This window comes from Panthera leo, chromosome D1 (assembly GCF_018350215.1).
Source record: "Panthera leo isolate Ple1 chromosome D1, P.leo_Ple1_pat1.1, whole genome shotgun sequence".
In the NCBI taxonomy this organism is placed as follows: Eukaryota; Metazoa; Chordata; class Mammalia; order Carnivora; family Felidae; genus Panthera; species Panthera leo.
The window spans coordinates 114,798,196-114,815,519 of NC_056688.1; the positions used below are offsets into that span (position 1 = coordinate 114,798,196).

The 17,324-nt window shown below is 63.1% G+C and overlaps 2 protein-coding genes across 5 annotated transcripts; one reads left to right on the forward strand and one right to left on the reverse strand.

Annotated features, from left to right (window-relative positions):
- The first annotated feature begins 478 nt into the window (after positions 1 to 478).
- On the forward strand, positions 479 to 8,693 carry GATD1 (glutamine amidotransferase class 1 domain containing 1). Of its 4 annotated transcripts, none has more exons than XM_042904901.1 (8): positions 479 to 604; positions 2,279 to 2,355; positions 2,863 to 2,968; positions 3,144 to 3,251; positions 3,926 to 4,020; positions 4,869 to 4,962; positions 5,109 to 5,220; positions 5,311 to 8,693. In XM_042904901.1, exons 1-8 carry the CDS (start codon positions 541 to 543, stop codon positions 5,315 to 5,317), a joined length of 663 nt encoding a protein of 220 aa, XP_042760835.1. In that variant the 5' UTR covers positions 479 to 540; the 3' UTR covers positions 5,318 to 8,693. The 4 variants fall into 4 exon arrangements, with proteins under 4 accessions (XP_042760835.1, XP_042760833.1, XP_042760836.1 ...); XM_042904899.1 differs by having other exon boundaries at positions 2,293 to 2,399; XM_042904902.1 differs by lacking the exon at positions 5,311 to 8,693 and having other exon boundaries at positions 5,109 to 5,224.
- Positions 8,180 to 16,795, reverse strand: TALDO1 (transaldolase 1). The gene is made up of 8 exons (XM_042904898.1): positions 16,652 to 16,795; positions 13,551 to 13,674; positions 12,091 to 12,198; positions 11,745 to 11,876; positions 9,136 to 9,311; positions 8,841 to 9,038; positions 8,545 to 8,690; positions 8,180 to 8,389 (listed from the first exon to the last, which is right to left on the reverse strand). The coding sequence occupies exons 1-8, from the start codon at positions 16,746 to 16,748 to the stop codon at positions 8,357 to 8,359; spliced, it is 1,014 nt and encodes a 337-aa protein (XP_042760832.1). The 5' UTR covers positions 16,749 to 16,795; the 3' UTR covers positions 8,180 to 8,356.
- Between the last annotated feature and the right edge of the window lie 529 nt (positions 16,796 to 17,324).

Genomic DNA, 17,324 nt, shown 5'->3' on the forward strand with positions numbered 1-17,324 from the left:
GGGGGGGGGGGGGACACCTTCGCCTACAGGGAGGGACCTCCATCAACGAGGAGAGACCTTGATGTACAGGGAGGGGTCTTCGTCCACAGGGAGGGACCCACGTCCACGGAGCGCAGACCTCCGTCCACAGGCAGGGGTCTTCTCTCCCGGTTCACGCTCCTGCCCCAAGGGACGAGGGAGGCACCGTGCTCCTGACTGTGTCCAGGGGCCGGGCCAGGGGTGTGCTCGGGGCCGCTGAGGCGTCCCGCCGGGAAGTCAGCCCGCGCTCTGGGGCCGAGGTCTGAGCCCCCGGACGCCCTCCGCCCCGCTCACGGAGCTGGAGGGGGCTCGGGCCTAGGGCGCAGTCGCACGGGGCGGACTCCGCCCCTGACGCGCGCTGGGGGGCGGGGCCGGGAGGGAGGAGGCACGGCGCGTGAGCCTGGCGCCGCATTGGCCCCGCAGCGAAGCGCCGCGACACGTGACCGGCGATCCCGGACCGCGCGCGCACACACGCACGTACACTTCACGCACGCGCAGGCCGCACCGGCCCCGGCCGAACCCATGGCGTCCGAGCGGCTGCAGAGCCGGCCCGCCTGCCTGCTGGTGGCCAGCGGCGCCGCCGAGGGTGAGGCTCGCGAGGGCGGGCGGGCGCCCAGCGGCGCCGGCGGGGAGGCAGGTGGAAGCCCCGCCGTGGAGAGGGAGCGTCGCCAGTGTCCCGGGCGCGGGGGCGCTGGCTGACCGCAGGGGGGCCCCGCGCCCCGGCGTTTCTGTGGGAAGAGAGCGGGTCCCGGGCTGGCGCCCGCAAGTGCCGCCTCGGGGGCGGGCAGGCCTCAGTGTGGGGAGGGGCGGGGGGTTTCTGAGGGGCCGGGTGGGGGGGGCGGCAGGCCCGGGGGCCGGGGCCTTCCGGAGCAGGTGGGTCATGAGCCTGTGCCCGCCTGTCTGCTGGCTGGCTCTGCGCACACCCAGGAGGGTGAAGGGTTGGAGAAGTTTGGTTCTGGGGGCCGGAAATGTGCGGGGGCAGAGAACCCTCAGACCCGCCAGGTGGTGAAGGCACCAGGAGGGGCCGGCGTGGGGCTCGAGCAGGACAGCGGGGCTGGTGGGTCTGCGATTCCGTGCAGATTCTCGCTCAGGGCCAGCAGGGAAGGAACGAACCGACGGGCGGGGAGGCAGCTGACTGTACCGAGCATCTGTGCTTCCTTTGTCGGAGGGAAGTGATGAGCCCTTGGTCACGTGGTGGGGGAGGTGGCGACCCAGGGTTGGGACCTGGGGTCTGGCTCTGGAGCCTGGTCTCCTTGTATTCTAGAGGCGCAAGAGGGTGAGGGAGAGGATTGCAGGTCGTGGAGTCACTGTGTGCTGAGCCCCAGGGGCCCTGAGCGCTGTGCCCACACTGAGGGTGGGAGGAGCCACGGGGAACGGGGTCGGTCCTGGAGTGGCAGGTTGGGGGGTACAACCAAAGGTGGCTGGTTGGAGTGGATGAGGGTGAGGAGGCGTTGGGCCAGCTTGGCTGTGCGGTGCGGAAGGGATGTTGAGGACGTGGGGTGGGGGCACAGCTCTGACCAGGCCACGAGGCACTGTAGGCAGGATGAGGGTTCCGGCCAGAGTCCCTTGAGGAGGCCCTGGGGTGAAGCAGTGTTCAAGGAACTGAGAGCACAATCAGGCAAAGTCTGGGGGATGATTTGTGGGTACTGTCTTTGCTCAGCGCGTGCACTCTGCTCGATACGTATTAGTATAAAAGGACGAATAAAGATAGAGAAGAGGTTTAGGGGTGGGGTCGGGGATTGGGGTAAAGGTGGAAGGGTGCACACCAATCCTGTTTAGAAGCAGATAGCTCCAGCCCCAGCAGCCAGGAATCTTGTGGGCCAGACGTGGACAGAAGAGGGCTGTGAGCAGCACTGGGGATGGGGGCAGGGTCCGGGAGCCAAGTGTCCTTCAGTGAGGGCGAGGCCTGCCCGAGGGGAGTGAAGAGGGTCCCGCTGACCTTTGCCCACCCCCCAGGACATAGGGCTTGCTCAGTGTTGCCTCTCCCTGGCTGAATGTAGGGGGAGTGGGGGGTGGGCTCAGTCGATGCCCTTGGGTTTGCACTTGGGTTTGCCTTCTGAAAGGCCTTTAGTAGTCGGGCCAGGGAGACAGCCTGTCCTTTGGGGGCGGGGCCTGTGGGCTGGGGCTGTGAGAGGGGGTCCTCCATTGGGGTGGGGGACCAGGAGAAGACTCCAGGCTGGAGCTGGGAGTGTGTGCCCTGCTGCCCCTCGTGCTGCCCCCAGAGCCTCGTGGCCTTTTGAGAGCCGTGTTCACCTTGCAGGTGTGTCCGCCCAGTCCTTCCTGCACTGCTTCACGTTGGCTGGCGCCGCCTTCAACCTGCAGGTGGCCACCCCTGGGGTGAGTCCAGCCAGATGCACGGACGGGCTCCTACCTTTTTGGGGGTGAGGCCGGGGGAGTGCTGTTTGTCTCAGGGAGGAGCAGGGAGCCTCAGGTTGACGTGACCCCGAGAGAGGTGGCCGGGCGGAGGACTCGGACCTTGGTGGCATCGTCAAGCTCTGGCCCCACTGTGGTGCGGGAGACCTTTTGTCGTAGGTCAGCGCCTGCACACGTGCGCGAGGGTGGTATGGACCTTCACCGGTTCTCCAGTTTTCTGTGGCGTGGGCTTTAGGGGTCACAGCGATGCCTCGAGTGTCTGTCACTTGGCATGTTTCCGTTGTCGTCCCCAGTGGGACAGTTGCTGCCACCTTATGGGTGGGAGACGAGGGCCAGCAAGGGGTGGCTGGGGGGGTGCGGCGAGGAGGGGTGAGGGGCTGGGCTGTCGGTGCCTTTGTCCCCGAGCTCCCGTCAGCCTCTGAAGTCCCTGTGAACCGACAGTGGGGTGTCTGCCTCTCCGTGCTCCTGCAGGGGAGGACCATAGACTTCGTGGACGTTAACGACAGCAACGCCCGCTGGGTGCAGGATTTCCGCCTCAAGGCCTACGCGAGTCCCGCCAAGCTGGAGTCCATTGATGGTGAGGGGCCCCGGGGGCCAGAACCTTGGGGGCTCGAGGTGCGGGATCCCGGGGGGGTTCGTGGCCTCCAGAGTGCTCCCTTGCTTCTGTTTCTGACGCACTTGCCGCGGAGCGCCATGACCGAGCCGCCCGCGTCCTCGCTGTCTGTGACCGAACTGCCGTGGTCTCCCCCCAGGTGCCCGGTACCACGCCCTCCTGATTCCCAGCTGTCCCGGGGCCCTGGCCGACCTGGCCAGCAGCGGGTCCCTGGCCCGCATCCTCCAGCACTTCCGCTCAGAGAGCAGTAGGTGACCCCTGGGACTGGGGATGTGCGTGGGGCGGCACCAACGGCCGGGAGAGGCCAGTGGGGATGGTTTGGGGGGGCAGACAGGGCAGACGCAGAGAGCCTCTGACTGACCATGAGGGCGCACGTGCTTGCACGCACAGGTGCACACACACGCGGTGGGGCGCCCCTCCCTGTGCCCCCCACCACGTGCCCCTCGGTCGCTCCCCCTGTGTGTGACCTCTTCCTGGCCTCCGTGGGGGCTGGTGGCTGTTTCCCCCAACTCGCTCTGAGGCGGGTGGGCGACCTGCCGGCTTTGTTCGTCACGGGGTTCAGGGCTGGAGGCCAGCAGGGCGAGGAGAAAGGCTGTTCTGTGGAGATGTGGCACGCTGCCCAGACCTGACAGGGATGGGGACAGGATGCTCATTAGGGACCAACAGACAGAGACCCAGGGCTCCACACAGCGACCTTTGTCAGTGGGAACAGGGCCGCCTGTGTCCAGTGTGGTCTGGACAGAGAGCGGTCGTTCCCGGCCGCCGCTGCCACCGTGGGAATGCGCTCCAGCTTCCCCACCTGCGGTTTGGTCACTGGGCCCGTCGTGCCCCATAGGTGGAGGGAGCTCTGAGCTGGGAGGTGTGGGGAGAGGGGCAGGGGCCCCGGCGGGTGTCGGCCTCAGGCCCCGCCCCTGCTTCCAGAGCCCATCTGCGCTGTTGGTCACGGCGTCGCCGCCCTCTGCTGCGCCACCAATGAGGACCGGTCGTGGGTGTTCCAGGGCTACAGCGTCACGGGGGTGAGTGCGGTGCAAGGGAGGGTCCCAGGTCCCAAGCCGGAGAAGGCTTCAGAGGCCCGCATACGTGCTTGGAAGCACGGGGACTGTCCTCTGGCAAGGGAGACAGTCATGTGCCCAGCCCAGGATCATGGGTTTCCGGCCCCAGGCAGTGGTGCTGCTTGCTTGCCCCTCCTCACCCCTCCCCTGCTGCCCTCCGAGATGGCCCCAGGGCACAGGCACAGGCTCTGGACGAGGGGAGGGGAGCACAGGGTGGGGCTCTTAGTGTGTGTGTGTGTGTGTGTGTGTGTGTGTGTGTGTGTGTGTGGTGGGGGGGTGACTTTGGGATGCCGGAGAAGGAGCAGGGGTCAGGTCAAGACCTTGCTTTTGTCCTTGTCAAGTGCACGGCACCTTTCGTGTCCAGGAGTGAGGGAGAGGGCCTGGTCAGACAGGAGACTGGAGGGAGGGTCCAGACCTCGAGGACTGCGGCCCGACCACTTGGGTCTGCATGGGACCGGCCTGGCCAGTGGTGCGGCCGAGGTTGGGAGGGGGGAGAGCCGCAGGGGCATCTCACTGTGTGCCCCCGCGGCCCTGGGGCGGCTGTACCCACCACCCTGTCCCTGGACTCTGCCCGTTGCTACCGTTGCTACCGAGGGTCTCAGCCCTGAGGCTGCTCGCCCAGCCCAGCTCCTTCACTGGCTCATGCGCCCTGGGGCCGTGGAGGGGCGGCCCGATGGTTTTGTTGTCTGAGCACCTGCGGCGGGAGGGCGGACCCCCTGGAGCAGCGGCGCACAGCCCCAGCCCCGGCGTCCCTGCTTGATTTGGACCTTCCTGACCCCGGGGTGGGAACCCCCTCCCCCCTCCCTCCGCAGCCCTCTGTGTACGAGCTCGTCAGGGCGCCTGGCTTTGCCCGCCTGCCCCTCATCGTGGAGGACTTCGTGAAGGACGCGGGCGCCAGCTTCAGTGGTGAGCTGGGTGGGGGCCGGGGGCCGCAGCTGCGGCTGAGCCCTGGGGGAGGCCCAGGCCAAGTCCTCCCCAGGCCCCTGCGAGGGGAGAGGGGGGCGAGCCTGGCGCGGGCACTGCCTGAGGCCACGCTCTTGGGGCCCCTGCAGCCAGCGAGCCTGACGCTGTGCACGTGGTGCTGGACCGCCACCTCGTCACGGGCCAGAACGCCAGCTCCACCGTCCCGGCTGTGCAGAATCTGCTCTTCCTGTGCGGCAGCCGGTGAGGGGCCGTGGGGCAGGGGGGTGCGGGCTCCTGGCTCCTGGCAGGCCCTTTGCCGGAGCCTGATCCCTGACCTGACCTGTCCTGCAGGAAGTGACGTGGCTTCCCGCGGAGCCAGCCAGCCTGCCAGTGGACGCTGCCACCTCAGGCCTCCGGGGACCCTGCCTCCGCCACCGCCCCTGAGAGCGACTTTCCCGGCCCCTGCCCGACCCTGTGGGATTGTTGGGGGCCTCCGGGACTGAGCCCTGAGGGGCGTTTTCTTTGGAGCAGAGGGAGAGCTGAGGGCGATAGGTGGTCTCTGAGAATTCCAAGGGAGCGTAATGCGCAGAGCGGGTCTGAGTCAGCCGTGGGGTCCTGGTGTGGGGTCTCGGCGCCCCCTGGTCTTCCTGGGCGCCGGGTCTCTCGCCCTTGCCTGTCCCCGTCCGCCCAGGCTGAGCCTCGCCAGGGCACCGGGATCCCATTTTGTGTGGTGACGGTGCCTAGGCTGCTGCCTCCACCGCTGTGGGTGTTGGGGGGCTGTGCTAGCTCCCGGCCCCCAGAACGCCCCCGGACCGGCAGGTGCTGAAGGAGCCGCCCTGATTGTAATCCTTGCCTGGTGTGTGGTTTCGGATTGTGATGGCGGCACTGCGCCAGGCCAGGGTGGACCTAGGGGCAGGTGTCACCACGCTCCTGAGGGAAACGTGCTTGTGCGTCTTCAGAGCGGTACTGCTGGCCCACGGCGCTGCTGCCGGGCGGCCTCCAGGCTTGCAGCTGCACCTCTGCTTGTGAGTAGAAGTGACAGCGGCACAGGCCCTACCGGGCGGGAGGCTGTGCGTGTGGTCGACCTGGGTCTGGGGCGGCGGTCGGTCCGCACCATCCAGGACCCCGCAGGCCTTTGCTGGGGAGGCCCCTTCCCGGTGCGTCCGGATCACCCTGTGGTCTCCTCGGGGTGCCTGGCCCAGGCTGCGGCCCACGGTGGGACCTCCAGGAGCCGCCCGGGCCTTCTTGTGGGTCCCACCTTCCGCCGGCCCCTCCCCGTCTGGGCCCAGCTCTGCACCCAGCCCCTTGGAACAAAGGAGGAGCAAGGAAGCAAGGCATCCCTGGGTCTCAGGCCGCTCCTTCCAGTGCCGCAGATCACTCTGAGATGCTCGCACGCCCCCTCCGCTTCGGGTGTTTGCTGGGAGCACTGGACCAGGAGCTCCTGACACCGCTGTCGCCCTGCTCTGTGCCCACTGCGGGCTGGCCACCCGCACCCAGGGGCCTCGGTCCTACTCTGCCTGCACGGATCACCGCAGGTTTCTTAAAGATCACGCCTCGTGGGTATCATCTGTACCATCTACAGAGAGCTAGTGATGGTTTTGCTTCTGAGTGTCAGATCAGGGTGCCGGCGGGCCCTGCCGAGCGCCCCACACAGCCGCTTCCTGGGCAGCCGCCGTGGCTCGGCCCTGGCTTTGCCAGGTCAGGGTGTGGGGCTGGGGGTGCCTCCAGGCTTCGAGAAATGCGGGCCCCCCCGGAAGGGGCAGGGTGTGGGTGTGGGCGGCCTGCTGCTCTGGGATGCCCCCACATGCCTAGGGCTTTAAAACAGACCCTGACGTCCGCCTGCGGGAAATGACCTACGGGAACAACGCGTAAGCGTCTGTAGCAGCATTAGTGACAATAACAAACGTGAAACAAATTGTAGTTTCCACGACCCGTGTATTTTTTTTAAGTTTATTTTGAGAGTGAGTGCGAATGGGGAAGGTGCAGAGAAAGAGGGAGACAGACTCAGCAGGTTCCATGCCATCAGCACAGCGCCTGGCACGGGGCTTGAACCCATGGACTGTGGGTGGGAGGCTGGGTCGAAGGAACAGGAAACCTTTCGGGGTGGGGGCGGCGTTTCAGAGCTCCGTGGTCTGCAGGGTCTAAGTACTAATGTCACCAGCCCGTACATGTGGGTGAGTGGGTGGGCTCAATGCGTGTTGATCGTACCCGGTCACACAGACCTGAGGCCCGGGGTCGGGATCGGGGGCAGATTCCAAGTCCTAGGGTGCAGCCTGTTGACCAGCTTGGAGAGGAAGGCCTGGCCCCAGCCTGCCTGTCAGCCGAGGCCTCGATGAGCCTCAGGTACAAAGCCGCCAGTCAGACACCCAGCAGCCCCCCCTGCTGTGACCTGCCTGCTCCCTGCACACCCTAAGGTGGTTCTCAGCAGAGGCTGGGCCAGCTGGGGCCAGGCTCGTGTACCTGAGGTGATGCAGCCCACCATGGGGGCCCTGTGCCCAGAAGCCCACCCTTGGCAAGGTAGCCATTCTGGAACCAACACCACGCCCTGATGCTCTGGCCCCAGCAGGAAGTTGGGGGGGGGGGGCCTGGGCATCTCTAGAAAGCTGTGGGGAACAGCTTTGTGCACTTGGTGGGCGCTCCCAGGGAGAAGGGGGCACCGGCCTCCCTGCTGGCCCTTAGTGGGACCCAGGGCTGTGTCTCAGGTCTGTCCCTGACCCCCGTCTTCACCGGCACAGACCCAGAATTGTCAGCTGGAACCCTCCCTACCTGGAGGGCAGATGGGTAGCCTGTGACCCTAACGTGACCTCTTCTGGGCAGCCTCGCCCAGCCTCCTGTGCCTCTTCTGGTGGGACAGAGGGGCTACCCCGGGGGCCCCCGTCACTGCCCCCAACAAGCCCTTCCCGGTGTAGTAGGTGGTGCGCCAGTGGACGTGTCCATCCGAAGCCACGCCACGCTGGGCACTCGGGGCTCGGAGGTAACAGCCGGCACATACCCAACCGTCCCCCCAGGTGGCACCCACACGGGAACCAAAGCAGCAGGGACGCCCCTGGGTGCTCCCGCCCCCTGGCTCCAGCCGCACTCGGCACAGGCTCCAGGCCCAGGGGAGGGCCTGTAACTGCATCACCCCGGCTGGACTCCGGTTGTAGCCAGAGGCGGTTGTAGCCAAAGGGGCAGCGGTGCTGGGGGGAGGGGCTGCGGCGAGTCAGGAACGGAGCACAAGAAAAGTGATCGCTTTAATGAGTTAGGCAAAATTTGACACAGAATCTAGGATCCATCCGGGCTCCAACCGGTAAAAAATGCACAATTCATTCATCGCCAGGCCTATCACTCGCCCCCTCAGGTGGTGCAGATCCGCGCTCCGGCCTCCGGCACCTCCGGCCTCGGGCACTACTCAGGGCTACTTTCCGTTCTCTGCGCCGAACATGCGTTCCTAGGGAGGGAGAGGGAAAAGCGTGACAGGTGCCAGGAAAGGCCTTGGGGACCGGAAGGAAGCGGCCCCTCTGCCGGGGCCGCCAGAGGAGCCGACACCCCCGAGTCCCCAGGGGAGGCCCCGGCCCTGCCCGGCTCGAGCCCGGGGGCGCTCACCATCAGCACCCGCTCCAGCTTCACGGCGTCGGCGGCAAACTTGCGGATGCCGTCCGAGAGCTTCTCCACGGCCATCTGGTCTTCGTTGTGCAGCCAGCGGAAGGCCTTCTCATCCAGGTGCACCTTCTCCAGGTCGCTCGCCTGGGCTGGGAGCACGGGCATCACCCAGGGCCTTCTGCGCCCCCCCCCCGTGCCCCCCTCAGGCCCCAGGCCCTTGGGCTCCAGACACAGGTGGGACGCGGTCCGCACCCCCGGGCTGCACCCGCCCCGCGGTGACCAGGGTGAGGCGGCCTTACCCGCCTTGGCCGACAGCATGGGTGCCAGCTTGCTGTTGTCCTTGAGCAGCTCCCCCAGCAGCTTGGGCGAGATGGTGAGGAAGTCACAGCCCGCCAGCGCCTTGATCTCGCCGGTGTTGCGGAAGGAGGCGCCCATGACGATGGTCTTGTAGCCAAACTTCTTGTAGTAGTTGTAGATCTTGGTGACGCTCTTCACTCCTGCGGTGACACACACCGGGTTCCTGAGCGGCCTCCCCGCCGACAGCGCCGCCCAGAGCCGCCACCCCCCGACCCTGCGCCCCGCCGCGCCCCTCACCGGGGTCCTCCAGGGGCTCGTAGGCCTTCTTGTCTGTGTTGGCCACGTGCCAGTCGAGGATGCGCCCCACGAAGGGGGAGATGAGCGTCACCCCCGCCTCGGCGCAGGCCACGGCCTGGGCAAAGGAGAAGAGCAGCGTCATGTTGCAGTGGATGCCGTGCTGCTCTTCCAGCTCCCTGAGGGGACAGGGCGGGGTGAGCCAGGCCGGGGGGCCCTGGGAACCCGCGTGACCTGGAAAGAGGCTCGCGATTCACTCAGGGGACAGGCGGGATCGGGGCGGCCCCCCCCCCCCCCGCCCCATGGCACCCACATCTGCCACAGTCACCCGGGCTCTCCCTGGCCAGTGGGTGATGGGTGACTGGGATTTTCGTCAAACCCACATTTCAAAACAGAGAGAAAAGGCAAGACAGGCCCCCTGGGAGCCACAGTGGGCCTCCCGGCCCAGACACGCACATCTGCACCTGGGACCCCAGTCCCACGCCACCTCCCAGAGCTGGCCGGGGCCAGACCCCGCGGACTCACCTGACCACGGTACCGTCCCGCCCTCTGTCCCCCACCCCCTCCCCGCATCCTGCAGCCTCCCTGCGTCACCACCCACCAGGACGTGCTGGGGTTGACCCCTGAGATAGGGCAATGCCCACTCTGCCACGCGCTGCGGAGTGAGCTGGGACGGCCGAGCCTGTGCTCAGGCCCCTCTAGGCACATTTCTACCCCAAGGGACAGCTTCCAAGTGGCCTCCATGGCAGCGTTCGAGAAGTATGGCTGCGGAGAGCGAGGACGGGGCGGCGGTGGGCGGCCAGCCTCTACCACGTCTCGTGCGTGGCACAGCCATACGTGTTCCCGGCGCGGGCACCCGCAGCTCAGGCCGGCCCACGGGAGGTGCCGCGCTCGAGGCCAGGCCCTCCTACGACCACCACCTCGATGACACCCGGCAGCTGCGCGGGTCCGACCTAAGTGGAGGTGTTTTCGGAAGCGGCCGGTGGGGCGCTCTGGGAAGGTGGCTTTATCAAAGTGTGAGACAGGAGACAGACACTGTGGGGAAACAGTCCCTGAGCAGGGGACGCACGAAGGACAGGACTGTTCCATCTAACCCTGAGATGGTGAAAGAGAGTGCAGAAGAAACAAGCCCGATTTGGCAGCGAAAGACACAGTCGACGCAGCTAATCCTCAAGAGGACTCTGGTCTGATCTGGACGGGGCTCCGTCTGCACAGCAAGTTTCCAGCGACCACGAGGACTGCGCACGGGCGCCGCCCAGCCTTGCGTGCGGCGCGCCACCTGCCATCGGGCACGGCCCCGGGCTCCGCTTACTTAGCCCAGGCGCCCACGTGCTGACCATGCTGCTCGGGGAGGTTTGCAACCTCGTGGCACCATGCGGATGTGGCCTCAGAAGCGGCTCGGACACGGGGCACCTCGCTAGCTCAGTCGGTTCCGGGTCTGACTGGCCCAGGTGATGATCTCGTGGTTTGTGGGTTCGAGCCCCACGTCAGGCTCTATGTGGACAGCCTGGAGCCTGCTTCGGATTCTGTGTCTCCCTCTCTCTCTGCCCCTCCCCCGCTTGTGCTCTGTCTCTGTCTCAAGAATAAATAAAAACATTAAAACAAAACAAAACAAAACAGAAGTGGCTGGGACACATCTCAGCCCCATCCTGACCCGGATCTCAGTCTGTCTGCACGAGTGAGTGTCGGAGGTGGTGCCCAGGACCCTGGGATGTGCAGCTGCCTGTACGTGTCCATGTTAATGGCACTTTCTTTCCGGCCTGGCTGTGCTGCCCAAGGACTCGGGACACTTGTGGGAGCAACGAGCCGCGGAGGGCTCGGGAAAGGGATGTGGTGAGCGGGACCAACTGACTCGGGGTCAAGAATAATTTCTAGGGTTCTCAAAAGATTTTCCAAACACTGCTGACAGAAATGACAAGTATCAAAGTAAAGGAGGAAAAACTGTGGCCGCAGACGGCACAGCCAGTGGGACACGGCCAGGACCGCGCTGAGGGGCGGCACGACGTGGCAACCCTACCCCCATGAGCGTGTCCCCAAGACGTACGCCACGTGCCCAAACCTGGACACGGACGTTCAAGGCAGCATCACCCGTGACGGCCCCAAAGGCGGACACACAAAATGCGGTGTAGATACAAGGGAGCATTAGCCTTAACAGGGACACAGCCCGGACACACGCTGCCACTTGGGTGAACCTCGACACCTGCCACGTGAGGGAAGCCAGACACAAAAGGTCACGTGTTCTGTGATTCTGTTGACGTGAGACACGCGGAACAGGCAAAGCCAGAGAGACAGAAAGTGGGTGAGTGGCCGCAGGTGTTAAGGGGCCCAGAAAACCCACATCCCATCGTGTGTGAGACGCCCTCGCTGGCACGGAGGCTCAGGTGTCGGTGGCCTCCGGGCAGGGACCGCTCGGGGCAGCTCAGCACACCTGGGACGACAACCAGTCGGCTCTTTACAGGTGGTGCCGGCGGGAGGACGGGAGCCTGGGGCCTCACACAGGCCTCGCGCCTCTCTGGACGTGGCCACCCCGCACCCCGCCACCGGGAGGAGGGCCCCCCACGCGGCGCCCACCCGGGAACCTGCTGCAGAAGCCCCCTCGCAGGGGTACTTACTTTCCGGCCTGAATCCCTTCCCAGGTGGACGACAGCTTTATAAGGACCTGGTCCTTGCTGATCCCGGCCTCCTGGTAGAGCTCGATGAGGCGCCTGGCACGGGCCACCATGGCGTCCTTGTCGAAGGACAACCTAGGACAACAAGGAGCGGCCTCGCCTCACGACACCCACCGAGAAGGACCAGCCTGGAGCCCGGCTCACCCTCACACCCCTCCAGGGGCCTACGCAGAACACAGGCTGGACACCAGTCGCTGGACAGGGGGCACCGCCCCGCGCTCCTCACCGAGCGAGGCTGCGGCGCCACGCGGGTCTACGGACCCCCGAGCCCGTCCACCCGAGTCCTCACCTGGCATCCACTTCTGTGGATACACGGCCCGGAACCTTCTTCAATATTTCTGCTCCGAACAACACAAAAAGCTTATCCATAGCGTTTTTAATCTGTTCCTCCTGTGACCTAAAATTCAAGGGAAAAAATTAGGTCAAAAGCTTGTTAGTTTTAAGGGCACGGGATTCTACAAAACAAATTCCTTTCCCTCATCTTCTCCCTCTTTTTCTAATGTTTATTTATGTATTTTGAGAGAGAGAAAGAGAGAGAGCAGGAACGGGGGGAGGGGCACAGAGAGAATCTCAAGCAGGCTCCGCACGGTCAGCACAGAGCCCTACGCGGGGCTTGATCTCAAGAACCATGAGATCACCACCTGAGCTGAAATCAGGAGTCGGATGCTTAACCGACTAACCCCCCCCCCCAGGCGCCCCTCATCTTCCTTCTCTTAAACCAGAAAACCCCAAGAAAACAACACACACTTTTCCCCCCTGAACTATGGTAAAACACACACAGCATAACAGTCACCACCGTGACCGCGTCTAAGAGCTCAGCTCGGGCCAACGCTACCGTCTGCCTGCGGAACTTCCATCGTTCCAAACGGAGTCCCTGCACCTTGTGGCACGTGACGAAAATAACCTCCTCCGTCCCCTTGCAGTGGCCTGGGCAGGCGAGTGCGGAGCGCAGTGGTTTCCAAGACGGCCCCCCGTCCGGGGGTCCTCGCCAGCCCGGCGCACAGGGGAAAATCTCCAGCCCGTGCATTGCGGGCGAGGGCCCGTGGGGTGGCTGGACACAGGGATCGCTAAGAGCACCACCTGGTCACCCAATGCCAGAAGCACAGAGGCCTTGGGGACACAGCGAGGTGAAAGAGCAAGAGAAGGGACAGGCAGCTGGCTGAGGCGGGGGCCGTCCCTGGTGGAGGGCAGGGCACACACCACGCCCGCACGCCGCCCCGACCCGCGCGTCCCCCAGGCACTCCCTCGGCTGTGCACGGTCACCCTGATGAAAACTTAAAGTGACATCAGGAAGGGGTACGTGGAGGGGGAGGAGCAGGGACAGATGGTAGATGGGCACCAGGGAACGTTCTAGGAGGTTCACGTACTCCAGGACCGGATTGTGGGGACGGCTGCACCACTGAATACATTTATCAGAACACACGGAGCTGTGCGCTTGGCGAGTCTTACCCTAGTAAAGCTGTTAAGAGATAATAAAATGACAGAAGGCAGGTCGGTGATTGCCGGGGCCGGGAGACTCGCCACAAGAGGGGAGGGAGGGACTTTCGGGGTGCTGCGCCTTAACTGGGGAGTTTACAGAGGGTACACGCTCCGGTAAACGACATTCATTGAACCGGACACTTCCTATGGCTGCAGTTTCCTCCATGTAAATTACACTCTGAGAAAGTTGATAAAAACAAACATAAAAAACCCAGCTTCCAGAGTCTGAGAGGCTCAAGAACTAAGATGCGGTTGGGGCCCTGAGCTCACCCGCCCAGCTTCTTGCCGTAGGCGATGGCCTCGTCCAGCAGCCCCTCGTAGGCGGGCATCTGTGCCGCGGCCAGGATCAGGGAGGGGTTGGTGGTGGCGTCCTGGGGCTTGTACTCATCGATGGCTAGGGAAAAGATCAAGGAGAGTAGGAGAGTCGGTGGGGTGCTCGCTCCCCCCCCCCCCCCCCAGGCCTCCACGAGTCCCCCAGACACGGACACAGAGTTGCACTTCGCACACATTCCTTCCCTGTCCCGGAAGGCTGGGCAAGGGGTGGCGGTTTGCACAATAACAAAACAACAACCAAGATTAAGGCCAGAGATCAAATAGAAATGTGCTCCTGTGAGGGCTGGTTCACCGCTGAGGCGCAAGGGAGGCCGGGAGGCGCTGGAAGAAGCTGGAAAGGCACTTCCTGCTGCCACACCGGGGCCAGCAGGCACGCGGGCAAGTCAGCGAGTGACAGCACGCGGTTACATTCAAGACCACTTGCCTTCGTTCCACTCTCCTTTCTTTTTTCACCCTAGCTTGTTCTTAGTAACCAAGCCAGGAACGAGGAGAGACCAAGGAGGCTGAACCCGGAGCCTCACCGACCCGACACTGACACTGTCAGGGCAGAGTGTGGACGAGCAGGGCCGGCTGACAGCCACCGCCACCACCCCCCACCCCCCACCCCGCCCCACCGCCCCCTGCATCACGCTGCTCACCTCTGGAGGGTTAGCTGGGGCGGTAAACTGACTGCGTGACTGAAAAGTAGTATTTTCAAAGTGCCCTTTGATGGCAAGAGTACAGAGACGGAGAACGGATTGGGGGCTTCCAGGAACGGGGAAGGGGGGCAGCTCTCAGGGGCCCAAGGGACGTCTGTGTTCTAACTGTCCGGGGGCACAAGAGTCTATGCGTGTTATCACTCACTGTGGGCAGTGCTGCTCCCCACCCCCTTTCAGGTTTCAAGCTGGTGAACACCGAGCCACGCCTGCCACCGTGCTGGCACCAAGTTCCTGCTTCTAACAGCACACCCACGGTCACATATAATGTCACCTCTGGCGGACAGCGGGCGAAGTATACATGGGATTCTATGGGCTAATTTCACAACTTCCTGGGAGTCTATATTTCAAAATAATAAGAAGTGCTCTGGGGTGGTGTTTATGCAGGTGTGTCAAAATCCACGGAGGAATGCACTGAAATGGTGCCTTTTGTTACATAAAATTAGGTCTTGAGAAGCCTGACTTTCAGCAAACTTAAGAACAAAACCAATACTTATCTTGAGTCAACATGTGGGCTTCAGGGTCCGGGGGACTTAAACCGAATGTGAAACTGGGGGGCAGGGGCATTGTTCAGTAAAGAGCATCCATGGCTTTGACTGTATTTTCAAAGAGGTGTATGACCCACCCCACCCCCAACTCCTGCCAAGGTCACTTCACAAAATGACCACAAAACCGGATACTCAATTGACAACTATGTAATGTTTATGGATATACGTTATTAACTAATGCACATTTGTTCAAAATAAAAAATGATGGGCACTTGGGTGGCTCAGTGGTTAAGCATCTGACTTCAGCTCAGGTCATGATCTCACAGTTCGTGGGTTCGAGCCCCGCATCAGGCTCTGTGCTGACAGTGCGGAGCCTGGGGCCCCCTTCGGATTCTGTGTCTCCCTCTCTCTCTGCCCTTCCCCTACTTGTGCTTTCTCTCTCTCTCTCAAAAATAAACATTAAAAAAATATGTCAACACTTGGGTTTAGATTTTGTTTTAATTGTTAATGTTTATTCATTTTTGAGAGAGACCGAGCATGAGCAGGGGAGGGGCAGAGAGAGAGGGAGACCCAGAATCCCAAGCAGGCTCCAGGCTCCAACCTGTCAGCAGAGAGCCCGACGCGGGGCTCGAACTCACAAACTGCGGGATCATGACCTGAGCCAAAGTTGAACACTTAACTGCCTGAACCACCCAGGCACCCCTAGATATTTCTTTCTTTCTTTTTTTTTTTTTTTATTATTCTTGAGGAGACAGAGAATTCCAAGCAGGTTCATTCAATAAGTGCCCAAATCTTGATTTCAGCTCAGGTGGTGATATCACGGTTCGGGAGTTCCAGCCCCGTGTCAGGCTCTGGGCTGACACTGTGAAGCCTGCTTCGGATTTTGTGTCGCTCACTCTCTCTGCTCCCCCACATTTTCTCTCTCTCTCAAAAATAAATAAATAAACATTAAAAAAAAAAAGGGGGCAGCCAAATGTGCGCGTTCACTCTCCTAGATAAACAACCCTCTTACTCAGAGTTGCCAAAGAGGAATTAAGGCCTGTTTGTCAAGCCACCATGAGAAAGCAGAAAAGAAAGGAAGTCACTCTGTATTGTGTGCCCCACAACACTCGTCCCATGAGCGTTTCATAATTTTCCTGAAAATCTTGTTTGTTAGGCTGGGCACGGAGCGCTAGGGATTAACGGTATCGCCCTTCCCTCCACCCGTCTGTGTGTCCCTGGTTCTCCCCGGTGAGCACAAGTCTAACTCCGGAAAATCTAAATTTTAACAGCAGGACAACCTTTGCTTTCCTAGGAGCACTGAGCTTTACCCACGCAGTGCCGCGGCCCCAGGCTGTGGATGTCCACCCAGGGGGACACCCTGCCACTGACAGTCACCTGCGGCTACGGCTGTCCCCGGCGGGGTGGGAAGATGTGCAACAGGAGATTGCAAAAAGCTGGTCTTTCTGGGCCCAGAACTGACTCAAGTTCCTGCTCAGTAGGTCAACCTGTGCCGAATAAACCTGTACCCCGTGGGCAAGGGGTCCAGGTGGAAACCAGTTCCAGGTCCTCCTTGAATCTCTTCCGCAGCATAAAGCCTCGGAAAGCCCTCCCGGGGTTCCCAACAGCTCGGAGGGGGCCCCCTGCCCACCCCAGCCTGCTGCGCTCTTCACCCGCTCCCCTCAGCCCCCGCGCTCCCTCCTCCCCTACCCGCACCGGCCCTCCCCGCTTCGGGACCCCCCGATCCCGGGCCCGCGCCCCCCTCAGGACCCTGATTCCCCGGCCGCCTCGCCCCCCCGCCCCCCCGCCCCGGGCCCCGCCGGCTCTCCGCGTCCACGAACACCCGCCCCCAGCACGGCCGGTCAGCGCGCCTCACCGTGGAAGTCGCCCGTGTCGGCCACCACGGTGGTGAACTGCTTGAGCTGCTCCAGCGCGCTCTCCATCCTCTGCCGCTTTACGGGGGAGCCCGACATGGCGAAGCGGCGGCGGAGCGCGGCGGCCCACAATGCCCCGGGGGCCCCTCCGCGCCGGCCAATCGGAGAGCGGCGCGGGAAGGCGGGGCCGAGGGCGCCTCCGCCGCAGGGCGAAGCCCCGCCCGGGCGACGAAGCCCCGCCCCGGTTAGAGCGGCCCTGTGCCCCCGTCCCCCAGTCTTCGTGGGGCTGCAGGCGTCCGGGATGCACCTCCCGCCCTCAGCCTGGCCCGGCGCCCCCTCCAGGCCCTCACTCCCAAGACAGACGTGCTCATTGCCTGGGAAGGAGCCGGCTGGAGACTAGGGCCCTGTGGATTCATTCTCTCCTGCACAGATCCAGAGCCCTTCCTTGCCTTTGGTTCTGGGAATCTGTCCCAGATAAGGAACATGAAGTTCAGAAAGTGTCCCAAAGGCACTATCCATGAAATCTGTCGCAGGAAGCATATAACTGCTGGTTTCATATAGGTTGTTTCTCTCTCTCTCTTTTTCTTAATGTTTATTTATTTTTGAAGGAAAGAGAGACAGGGTGTGAGTGGGGGAGGGGCAGAGAGAGAGGGAGACACAGAATCCGAAGCAGGT